At 36.2% G+C, this 12,600-nt stretch overlaps 1 protein-coding gene and 3 non-coding genes across 4 annotated transcripts; 2 read left to right on the plus strand and 2 right to left on the minus strand.

The window, feature by feature from the left end:
- Nucleotides 1-32: 32 nt before the first annotated feature.
- On the minus strand, nt 33-8,025 carry acr-18 (AcetylCholine Receptor; the record flags this gene model as incomplete). The annotated part of the gene is made up of 10 exons (NM_074467.7): nt 33-292; nt 416-644; nt 1,327-1,443; nt 1,731-1,882; nt 2,040-2,170; nt 2,219-2,320; nt 2,370-2,494; nt 2,587-2,725; nt 3,005-3,291; nt 7,951-8,025. 10 exons carry the CDS (start codon nt 8,023-8,025, stop codon nt 117-119), a joined length of 1,533 nt encoding a protein of 510 aa, NP_506868.2. The 3' UTR covers nt 33-116.
- Nucleotides 664-754, plus strand: F28F8.12. Its single transcript, NR_070044.1, has one exon. It is a non-coding gene; the product is annotated as an Unclassified non-coding RNA F28F8.12 (non-coding RNA).
- On the minus strand, nt 677-748 carry F28F8.t3. Its single transcript has one exon. It is a non-coding gene; the product is annotated as a tRNA-Asp (tRNA).
- F28F8.t2 lies at nt 2,908-2,979 on the plus strand. Its single transcript has one exon. It is a non-coding gene; the product is annotated as a tRNA-His (tRNA).
- Nucleotides 8,026-12,600: the final 4,575 nt, after the last annotated feature.

Below are 12,600 nucleotides of genomic sequence, written 5' to 3' on the forward strand. Positions count from 1 at the left end.
TCTGAACTCGGCTAATAAGTGAATAAATTCGCTAAAAATTGGTACAAGTTTATTTGAAAACCGGTAGTCTATAAGTATGAGCAGTGTATATTCTGATTGTCTAACACACGTGGAACCTAGGTGCTCTTCACCGAATCCATAATAAGATCATTGAGCACGATTGGCGGGTCACGGGAGGCCAACATGACCATGGCGAAGGCAATTGTGATGAGAATATAGCTGAACATGATACATCGATCGATAAGACGGGTCACTTGTTGCCACTCGAATTTTATTCGCTTTAGTTCGCGTTCTGGAAAGAATACTTTTTTTAGGGTGTATTCTTAAGAATCTTATTTTTAGATTTTATGTATTCCTGACACACCTACTATACACTTTACTTCCGATCCAAAAATAAGAGCTATAAAGAGCTCACCTGCATGAATTGATGCTTTCATGTCATCCAAAACAACTTTTATTTTCATTAGCGACGATGTCAACAGTGTCGATGTTGCCGCAGATTCTTGAGACATCACAAAACTTTTAACACTTCCACCACCGGTTATCTCCTCCATTTTCACAATGTGAGCTGGAGGGGTGTTCGGGTGAAGTGCGCCTTTTGAGTAGCCGTTCACATGGGCGGCTCCGTTGGTGAAGAAGAAGCTCTAAAATTTTGAAGAATTGAGCAAAAAAGATTCTCCCCGGCCGGGAATTGAACCCGGGTCTCGCATGTGACAGACGCGGATACTCACCACTATACTACCGAGGACACAAGAAGTTTTGTGTTTAAAGGTCATTAGAAAAGAGAGGATTAGAGACAGCGAATGGCAGGGGGCAGAAGGAGGCAACAGAGCAGAAACGGGTGCATTGTCTCTCAAGGTGAGCGATTTAAATAGAAATGTGACTTTTTTCGCTTTCATAAACGATTTTATCGTATTAAAGTAACATTTAGGATATTAGAAAGATTAGTATTACGGGAACACAAAATTATGAGAATGCGCAACATATTTGACGCGCAAAATATCTCGTAGCGAAAACTACAGTAACTCTTTAAATGACTACTGTAGCGCTTGTGTCGATTTACGGGCGGCTCGATTTTCGATATGAATTAAAATAATTTATGTATCGGTAGAATACAAATATCGCTGTAACTATTCGAAAAGAAATTCATTTCGAAAATCGAGCAGCCCGTAAATCGACACAAACGCTACAGTAGTAATTTAACGAATTACTGTAGTTTTCGCTACGAGATATTTTGCGCGTCAAATATGTTGCGCAAAAACGTAATAGGAGAGCTTTCAACCTTAAAACCTCAAAAACACACAGTTTAATCAAAACTATTATTACCTGTTTCCGGTGATCCGATCTCAAAAGCTTCTTTGGTAGTTGAAACGAGAAAGCCCACGAAATACAAGGATTTGCTGCGATTTGGTAAAAGAAGAAGTCACGAACTCGAGGATCAACCTAGAATTTAAAAATAGAGAAATCCAATTTTTGTTTAAAAAAATCGGATTCAATAGAGTTGCAAATTTATTCACGAAAATTGGCTTGAATCTGACTTGTTTGGGCTGAGTTATGAGCTATCAAAGTGAAACGAGTGAGAGAGAGAGCGCGCAGACAGCGAGAGTGTCTTGTCGTCTGCGAGCTTCCCCTCTCACCAGAGAAACTTTGGAAGCCAATAACAGACCCATTGATGGGCCAAATTGATTCAAAATTTCAGATATTAATAAGACCACAAAAAAAAAACTCACTTCTTGTCCGCTATTTCCTCTCATTTGGTAGGATAGAGTAAGTGTCGTTGTGAATGCGGCCATAAATATTAGAAATATCAAACCTATATAATATTTTCCAATCAAAGGTATCACTTCGGACGTTGCTGGAACTTCATCGGATACCATCATCACTGGAAATGTTTTTTTTTAATTATGTCAATGAATCGGAAAGTTTCAAACCGAACAAGTATGCTTCAAGAGAGTTATAAAGGTTTGAAGATTCCAAAAAGAGTGTGAGAGAATGAGAGGGGGCAGACGGGCAGAGTGAAAAAAAAACAGAAAACTTACTAATAATAGCCATAGACAACAACGCAGTGACTCCCAAAGAAACTTTTTCGGTGTTCTCTCCAGTCGTTGAGTGTGGAGTGAAGAAACCAACAATTGTGACAACTGTGATGAAAGCTGACGGGATTACCAAACTGCAAAGCTTTAGTAGTTTGTAGTTTGTAGTCTTACGGTTTAATCACCTAAAAATGTAATAACTTGGAGATCGTCTCAAGACCATGAAATAGGTGACATCTGGGAATGGGTGAGGACAGCAATCGTAGATTTTTTGGTAGATTTTTACTCTGGAAAAAAAATTGGAAAAATTAATTGTAAATAAAATTGAAAATTCACCTGAAATCAGTTAACCCCCATTCGGTATTTCTGATGTATAACTCCAAATTGTCAGTTTTCGGCGTGGCTGATAAATCGAGCTTACTCCCGTCCATACTCCACGATGCAAATGTTACGAAACAAATCTGCATTATTCAAATTTTAAAAATTGCGTTTGCAAGTGCACTCTATTGATAATGTGGATTAAAGTTGAATTTTTAGCATTTTTTTTGTTTACCTGTTGATCAAATGGAAACTGTTGTAGGTTCAAATTACAACTGATATCCGTTATCATTGATCGAAAAAGCATAACTCTTCCGGTATTATCCACAATCGCATTTGTCTCCATTTCGTTCTCTTCGACGTTCATGTTAGCGCTGAAAAAAGGTTTTGAAAACTATGTTCTCCAATTTTTAAGCCAAGATTCCAATAGGTAGCAAAGTTATCACACTTAAAAAAATCCTTTTCAATTTTCTTCCTATCTCTACCAAAACCTCCCTTTTCACCCCTCTATCAAAACTACAAGGTTTGTAATAGCCTTTGGAGACCGCTGCTTTCGGCCTGCTTAGTATAGTGGTTAGTACTCCACGTTGTGGCCGTGGCGACGCTGGTTCGATTCCAGCAGCAGGCAACCCTTTTTTGCTGGTTTCACTCACTTATTGTACACCAAAACGTCGGGTTTCCAAATTTTGTGAGCAGGCACGTGGATTCTCGACAGATTTCCGAATTTTTTGGGGTCCCAAGTCAATGTTTCGTCTATCCAATAAAGCTCGAGCCAACAGTAGATATTCACGATTTGGTCCCGCTCATCTACTTTGAGAATTTGCTTTAGCCAGAATTTGATCTCTACTTTCAAAGATTCCGACTCATTTCGAACCGGTCGGATTTCTTTGACATAGTCCAGGAAAAGGTGTTCATAGAGATTTCGCATTGGTGTTCTGGCCTGAAAATTATATAATGAATTGAAAAATATTAGACAATACTGGAAATTATTCTGATATCAATATCAAAAAATTTCAACCAAATCAGACAATTTTGAGCAAAGTTATAGCTAAAAGTGTATAGTGCGAGAGAGAGAGTGAGAGATGAGCGGAGAGTGCAGACGGCGCGGCACACTTCCCGTCTCCCCTCCTCCATACTATTTCGGCAAACCCTCATTAACTAATAGTCTCATTTACCAAATCACTCGTTTACGTAAGTGGCTCATTTACTTCGACGTCTAATTTACTAGCGACTTCACTTTCTCTCGTTTACTGAAAAAGAGCTCATTTACTTCAAGGTCTAATTTACTAGCGATTTCACTTTCTCTCGTTTACTGAAAAAGAGTTCATTTACTTCAAGGTCTAATTTACTCATTTTTTACTCTCAGTCATTTACTAAGAAATAGTTCATTTACTTTGAACTCAGATTTACTAACTTGCTGACATTTTCTAATTTACTACTGTTATGGTATATTTTTACATTTATGTAGTTTCAACATATGATGTTTCTTAGAGTTTTCATTTAAAAAATACCGTGCGATATCCTAAAATGAATTCGTTTTTGGAACATGGTAGTTCTACTGTACCAAAATTTTTTACTTAATATTGTTTTCAGAACAAACTAGGAAAACAACGACATTCGCACGTTTTTTTCGATATCTGATTAGTTGTGAACCAAAAAATTCAGGCAAACACTCATTGACTACCTTCTCATTGACTACCTTTTGCTCATTGACTACCTTAGATCATTGACTACCTTTCGGCTAATTGACTACCTTTGCTCATTGACTACCTCAGATCTTTGACTACCTTTCGGCTCATTGACTACCTTCAGTTGCTCATTGACTACCTTTATCTAATTTTTCAGATTTTTCAGTTGTTTTCGCTGAAAAATCAGAATTTTCAATAACATGTTACTTTTTGATGTCTAAGAAAAACTTTGCATTTTTCTATAACATCTGATCAAATTTTAAAAAGTTTTCAAAAAAAAATTTAGAAAATTTTTGTAAGGGGTGCCCTTTGGATTTTTTTTTCATAAATCGAAAAAAATATTGAAACCTAAAAAACCAAATGTTTTTGACACTATTGCCAACAACATTTCAGTTGGACACATTTTATTGCACAATCTCATTGCCAACTATCCTATGCTGACACCTTTGAAATATGCTTATGCTGACGTTTTGAATATGCTTATGCTGACGTGCGCTTATGCTGACAAAAGCTCTCACGAGAATTTCGTGATCCAAAAAACACGTTGAAAGCTTATATCAGGACACTTACCGATGTAAAAGAAAACCGAACCTATCCAGATTTGAACCAGGAATGACTGTATCTGAAGACCGTGCGCTTAACCACTACACCAAAAAAGCGAGAGGTGCGCGCGTTCTCAAGGAATATATGAACTCAGTCGAGCTGTATGACAACTAGAGCTTCTCTCGATTGGAAGATATCTAGTACTTGAAAATGTGTTCATAAAGCTTGGAACTACTACAGAATAAGTCATTAAGTTATTTTCTGTTCCTATTGTTCAGTTTCTACAAGAAATCTATTCCACTTTGATTTTTGTGGTGAATTTGAACCTTCCGTTGGCCTAACAAGAGAAGTCTTTGAGGGGGTCCGTAGATTTGGGGTTCTCATGCTAAAATTCCTACAGAAGAGTGTTAGTTATGATCTCTCCAAAAAATTTAGCTGCCCCGGTCAAGTTTCAGCAAAGTTATGACGTTTTGAAATTTCAGTTAAAAACACCATTGAAATCCACTGTCTTACCATGCAATCCACGCAAATCTCAGCTTGCGTGACCACCGAAAATGTGACACCCACCACATTGAGTTGAAAAATGTCCTCGGCCAGGCCGAGTTGGGAGTGCGCGCGTCTGATAAGATTTAAGCTTTGGTTCGATTCCTTCTATTTTTGAAATATTTTTGTAAGTTGAATAAAGTTGTAAAACAACTCATTCAAACATTTTTGCGCATTTTTAAAGTGATTTTATTCTTATTCGGGAACCTAGAATCATTGTCCGCACTTTTTGGAAATTTTTATTTTTTTCATTTTTGCTCAAAATTTCTTGATCAACTCCAAGCAAAAAATTCAAAAAATTTCATTTTTCTAAACAATTATGAAATTGCTATGTTGTTGTTCAGAAATGTATGAAACGTACATTACACAAGTTTTAACTCTCTATTCGCAAGTAAACCGTCGAAATGATCTACATCTCACGAACTTTGTGCAAAATATTTAACCAACTTTGAAGTTGCATAACTTCGTTGAGATAAATTATTTTGAAAAATGATCAACTAACAAAATGTTTGTTGAATAACAGTAAACAAAGTTTTAGTTATAAACTGTTTGATACCTTCAGCCACCAAAAAGTTGTGACCGTTTTCCAAAACACAATGTTAATAGAAAAACTAGCCAAATGCCAACCTTGTTTTCTTCTTTGTAGCTGGAGGTATCAAAAAGTTTATAACTAAAACTTTGTTTACTGTTATTCAACAAATATTTTGTTAGTTGATCATTTTTCAAAATAATTTATCTCAACGAAGTTATGCAACTTCAAAGTTGGTTAAATATTTTGCACAAAGTTCGTGAGATGTAGATCATTTCGACGGTTTACTTGCGAATAGAGAGTTAAAACTTGTGTAATGTACGTTTCATACATTTCTGAACAACAACATAGCAATTTCATAATTGTTTAGAAAAATGAAATTTTTTGAATTTTTTGCTTGGAGTTGATCAAGAAATTTTGAGCAAAAATGAAAAAAATAAAAATTTCCAAAAAGTGCGGACAATGATTCTAGGTTCCCGAATAAGAATAAAATCACTTTAAAAATGCGCAAAAATGTTTGAATGAGTTGTTTTACAACTTTATTCAACTTACAAAAATATTTCAAAAATAGAAGGAATCGAACCAAAGCTTAAATCTTATCAGACGCGCGCACTCCCAACTCGGCCTGGCCGAGGACATTTTTCAACTCAATGTGGTGGGTGTCACATTTTCGGTGGTCACGCAAGCTGAGATTTGCGTGGATTGCATGGTAAGACAGTGGATTTCAATGGTGTTTTTAACTGAAATTTCAAAACGTCATAACTTTGCTGAAACTTGACCGGGGCAGCTAAATTTTTTGGAGAGATCATAACTAACACTCTTCTGTAGGAATTTTAGCATGAGAACCCCAAATCTACGGACCCCCTCAAAGACTTCTCTTGTTAGGGCCAACGGAAGGGTTCAAATTCACCACAAAAATCAAAGTGGAATAGATTTCTTGTAGAAACTGAACAATAGGAACAGAAAATAACTTAATGACTTATTCTGTAGTAGTTCCAAGCTTTATGAACACATTTTCAAGTACTAGATATCTTCCAATCGAGAGAAGCTCTAGTTGTCATACAGCTCGACTGAGTTCATATATTCCTTGAGAACGCGCGCACCTCTCGCTTTTTTGGTGTAGTGGTTAAGCGCACGGTCTTCAGATACAGTCATTCCTGGTTCAAATCTGGATAGGTTCGGTTTTCTTTTACATCGGTAAGTGTCCTGATATAAGCTTTCAACGTGTTTTTTGGATCACGAAATTCTCGTGAGAGCTTTTGTCAGCATAAGCGCACGTCAGCATAAGCATATTCAAAACGTCAGCATAAGCATATTTCAAAGGTGTCAGCATAGGATAGTTGGCAATGAGATTGTGCAATAAAATGTGTCCAACTGAAATGTTGTTGGCAATAGTGTCAAAAACATTTGGTTTTTTAGGTTTCAATATTTTTTTCGATTTATGAAAAAAAAATCCAAAGGGCACCCCTTACAAAAATTTTCTAAATTTTTTTTTGAAAACTTTTTAAAATTTGATCAGATGTTATAGAAAAATGCAAAGTTTTTCTTAGACATCAAAAAGTAACATGTTATTGAAAATTCTGATTTTTCAGCGAAAACAACTGAAAAATCTGAAAAATTAGATAAAGGTAGTCAATGAGCAACTGAAGGTAGTCAATGAGCCGAAAGGTAGTCAAAGATCTGAGGTAGTCAATGAGCAAAGGTAGTCAATGAGCCGAAAGGTAGTCAATGATCTAAGGTAGTCAATGAGCAAAAGGTAGTCAATGAGAAGGTAGTCAATGAGTGTTTGCCTGAATTTTTTGGTTCACAACTAATCAGATATCGAAAAAAACGTGCGAATGTCGTTGTTTTCCTAGTTTGTTCTGAAAACAATATTAAGTAAAAAATTTTGGTACAGTAGAACTACCATGTTCCAAAAACGAATTCATTTTAGGATATCGCACGGTATTTTTTAAATGAAAACTCTAAGAAACATCATATGTTGAAACTACATAAATGTAAAAATATACCATAACAGTAGTAAATTAGAAAATGTCAGCAAGTTAGTAAATCTGAGTTCAAATTAAATTAACTATTTCTTAGTAAATGACTGAGAGTAAAAAATGAGTAAATTAGACCTTGAAGTAAATGAACTCTTTTTCAGTAAACGAGAGAAAGTGAAATCGCTAGTAAATTAGACGTCGAAGTAAATGAGCCACTTACGTAAACGAGTGATTTGGTAAATGAGACTATTAGTTAATGAGGGTTTGCCTACTATTTCGCGTGCCAAACTTTGGCAAGCCATAACAAAACTTACCGGATGTGAAGTTGCGTGAACTCGGTGTGATGATAAAATTTGCCATAAAATTAGAAAACATGGATAAATCAGCATCTGCAAAAGATATCAATATTTTTGAAGCCGAAAATAATAAAATTATAAATCCAGACAAGGAAACGGAAGAAAACTGCGTGCGGCGTGGAAGAATTTTCAATTAATTTTTTTGAAAAATACAATGGACGACAACGCAAATGGCTATTAAAAATTCATTAAATGGTGTTCGACGGAAAATCGTAAGGAAATTGTTTTGGAGCGGTAGGGAAAATTATGTTGATGTCTAAAAGTGAAAAAGTACATTTGAAATAACTCTGGAAACTCTCTGGGAATCCCATTAAAAAGTATAAAATGACCAAAAATCAGGGATATTCGTATCGGAAAAAGAAAACAGAATGAGAAGGCATGAGGGGGTGGGATGGAGAATTGTAAATTTAATTGGCTCACGGAGCATTCCGAAATAGTGGTCAGTAGCAATGGCAGGCTTTTGATAGAATTTTTTTGGAAGTTTATGAGATTTTTCTGAAGAATTTTGAAATTTTTCAGAAAGACACAAAAATAAAATAAAACTTTGTGACATTTTGAACGGCGGAAATCTTTATGTTTTGAACTTTTTCGTCCAGTCCAAAAATTCAAACCTCATCCCAAGAGACTTGGAATCAAAAAGAAGAGGGCTTGTCCTTTTTTTTCAGAACGACATTTTCGATCAGATAAAATCTTTGTAAATCACCTCCCTAGAAATACTTCCCGAAAAACAAAAGTATACATGATTTTGACACGTTCATTTCAAGTCTAATTGAATTTTTCATAGGGAACAAGAGAGCGCAGACAACTAGACAGTCTAACACTCTCCGCGCACTGCACACTCTCTTGCCGCACACATTTAAACCGTCATAACTTAATTGAAAGTGATCAGAATTAAGTTTCTCAAATTCATAAATCAATTGATTCCGAAAATTTTGAAACTCTAGTTTATCTCGTCCAAGGTAGAAATAATCCAGCGAAAAAAAAAAACCAAAAATACTCGAGTAGTCTACAACCTTTACTCCCCCTTCCCTTTGTTCTTTAGCAAAAAGAAAAGCACAAAAAATTAAAAATTCAAATACTCTTTGTTGGTGAGCCGAACAAGTCATGTGAGAAAAAAAGTGATATACTTCCCGAAGAACAGAATATACCAAAAAAACTTTTTGAAAATACAAAAAAAAGGAAAGAAATGTGTCCGGAAAGTGACATTGTGTCGAGTTTTCGTTTGGATTTGTTTTAAAAAACGAACGAACTTTTATAAAAACTTTACCAAGTTTATAAATTCCGCACTTTAATGAACTTTTATTGAATAATCATAAGAAATCGAAAATTCTTGAATTTTCGGTTATTTTTCCAGACAGGTGACTGACATTTTTTAATAAATTTCCTTCCTTATTATGTCCATGAAATTTTAGACAGTTCAGATGATTTTCAAGAATTGCCCAATTTGCATGTACATTTTTGGATGTCCACAGTGAAATGGTTAGAACAAAGTTTGAAAAAATGTAAGCAGTTGGAATTTAAACTTTTTAAAAATCATGACTCTAAAGCTTTCCAGAAGCAAAACAAAAAACTAGTCTAGACGTACTCACGGACACAAATAAAATAGTGAAACCCGGAAAAATAGGGTCCAGTGAGGGGGGGGGGGAGATAAAATAAATGGGAATAAATTGGAGAAGTTTAGTGAGCTCCCCCACTTTTTTTGCGAAATGTGTTTAGAGTTTTACTGGTGAAAAAAAAAGAATGGGCAGGCAATGGGTGAGAGGAAATGGAAGAAAAATGGGATATAAGTAGATTGGGAATATTCTTGAGCACCGCCAAAAATACTCATAGATCATACGGAAATTGACTTTTTTTTTATTTCTTAAAAGGTTTTTTTTTGAGATTTTATCGCGATTTTTTGAACTCCGTGGCAGGGTGACTCAAAATGATATGTATTCAAAGAAAAAATCTTCAAATTATTCAAAATTGTCACCTAATTCCAAATATATATCTTTCTTTAAATTAGCTTCGAAACTCGCAAAGTTACGCCGGTTTCTACACACAGGTAGGAGAAAAGAGCGCAGACACTCTCGCACTCTCCCCGCAACGCACACTCTCTCGCTGTCTCAACATTGACCTGCCATAACTTGCTCTAAAACGCTCAGAATTTCATGAAATTTTATAGAAATCTTAAGCAGACAATGGAGATCCAGATTATAGAACTACATTTGCAACTAAAAATCCCACGCAGAAAAACAAGTAAATATTTCAGCTCAAAATTGTAATAAGAACACCACAAGTTCCATCTCATAAAACTCAATTTTACAACTAAAAAGTGTGCTCCGTGATGCTCCAGATGGCACATTTTAGTCACCATCAAAAATTTGAATACCCTCCCCTCTTCCCCCCCTTAGCAGCTGTTTATGCTTTTTTGAGGTTCGTAATGTGCTTGTCAACAACTTTTGTTGGTGGAGATAAAAACTAACGGGCTTTGGAAATGGTTAAGCATTCTGTGGGGACAGAGTAAAGAATGACTTTCAAAAAATTCAAATTTCCGCCAAAATTTCATGGAGATTAATAAGTAAAGAGTGAAGGGTGTGGTTGTTCCCTTTTCATTCGAACCAAAATTGTCCTCCGATATCAAATATATAATTTTCTGGAAAATAGCTCTAGAACTCACACAGTTACGGCGCTTTTCACATACTGGTGGGGTGAAGAGAGCGCAGACGACGAGACAATCTCGCACCCTCTACTCTCCTCGCTTTGCACTCACTCTCTCTCACTGCCTACACTTTAAGAGGCCGTAACTTTCTTCGAAAAAGTCAGATTTGATTGACATTTTGCAGATATGGGTGAAAAGCTGTGGGTGACCCAGTTTTTACAATAAGTCACAAAAAATGAAATTTTTGATTTTCAGTCAGATCTTCTTACAATCCAATTCAGCAATCCCGGTCAAAAGTTCACGCAACACATTTGGTTCCTTGTTCTCTGCTCCACGCATAATTTATAAGAGACAGAATAAGCACAAGTTTCTTGTCTAGCCTCTTCAACGAAAAACCCTAGAGAACAAACTACTTTCGTACAAGAGGGGCTCAGATCAGAACACAGGAGAAATTGAGTTTTTTCTAGAAAATCCTAACTTCAAGACGACATATCTGTGTACCTATGGACAAAATTTAAAGCGAGTCTTGAAAAATTGCGGGGTCTTGATCCTAGAACATTCGGTGGCCGAGTTTTTTTTCACATTTTCGATAAAAGTTTTCTAGGCCATAAGTGACGCCATTTCTGTCTGCAAATACTATTTTCTCGAATAAGGGAAACAAGTAAAAGAAGAACACACACATCACACCCACACGACTGAAATGTTTTCAGATGAATTCTGTTCGACGCCTCTGAAAAAGCGGATGCCGTTCGCCGCCTCTATCCCTTTTTTATTCTTTTTCTTTCATTTTTCCTTCGAAAAGGCGAAGGAGAACGATAAAAACGACGAACGAAATTAGATTTCCAAAGAGTGAGAAAAAATTTTGAACGCCTGTTGGATTTTGGTGCCTGTCTCTGGCATGGCAAGAGTTGAGAAAAGGTATTCTGCGGTGGGATTTGTGGGAAAATTAGAGTTTCACGCGACGTCCAATCAGCGTTGCACGGTGGGCGTGGTCAGCGTCACTGATTGGTCAAGCCAAAGACCCTTGGTGTGAGGAGAGCGCAGACGACGAGACACTCTCCTTTCTCTGCGCACTCTCTCGCTGTCCACACTTCAACTTCTTTTAACTTACTTCAACACTGGCGGGTTTCTTTGAAATTTTACAGGATGACTCAGAAAACCAGTCAAATGAATCAAAAAATCAAATTTCAGATATGGGATTTTCAGATAAAAACTTGAAAATTAGTATAAAGCAGGATCCTTTATCCGAAGTTGTTTGACATGACAAATCGAGGGAAAAAATAACACCGAGGAACTGAATTATTCATTGGAGATCTGAATGAGCACTTTCTCCAAGAGGAAAAAACAAATTTTCGTTCGAGGTTTTTTCTTGGAAAAAGGGAATAAAAACTAAAAAAGTATTCAAATTTTCGCTTTTTTTTGGCTCCTGTTTACCGTCCAGAAGAATTTTAGGCCATGTGCCCTTCATTGTAAAATTTTTTTTTCGAAGTTTGACCTATTTAAAAAAGAGATCATATGTGGGGCCACTCCACTTCCAAATGGCCGTGGAATTTGTTAGGCCATTTGTGACGTCACTGGGCGGCCGCGGCTGAATCGGTGGAACAGTTCCAAAAAGGATTTTCTTAATAATTAAAAAAAACACAATTCTGTATTAACTTTTTCTAAAAAAGAGCAAAACTCGGTAGGCGGCCATGAAAGGAGAACACTCGGCCGCCATGTTTTTTAATTTTAAAAATACATTCTACAAAAAATGAAAAAAAAATCAAAAAGCTTCAACTACTGGTCAGCAAAAACTCGCTTGTCTAGATAAAAGTCTCGCCGAGTGATTTCAATCGAAGAACAATTGAATTTGAAACAAAAAGCGGCCCGATTTTCGGAATTTTCTCTCATGCTCCACGAATACTTTTTGATGTCATTGTTGCCTGAAACGGAAATAGAACACGGAAATAGACTCAGATTTTTTTTTG

Source organism: Caenorhabditis elegans, chromosome V (assembly GCF_000002985.6).
Source record: "Caenorhabditis elegans chromosome V".
Taxonomy (NCBI): Eukaryota; Metazoa; Nematoda; class Chromadorea; order Rhabditida; family Rhabditidae; genus Caenorhabditis; species Caenorhabditis elegans.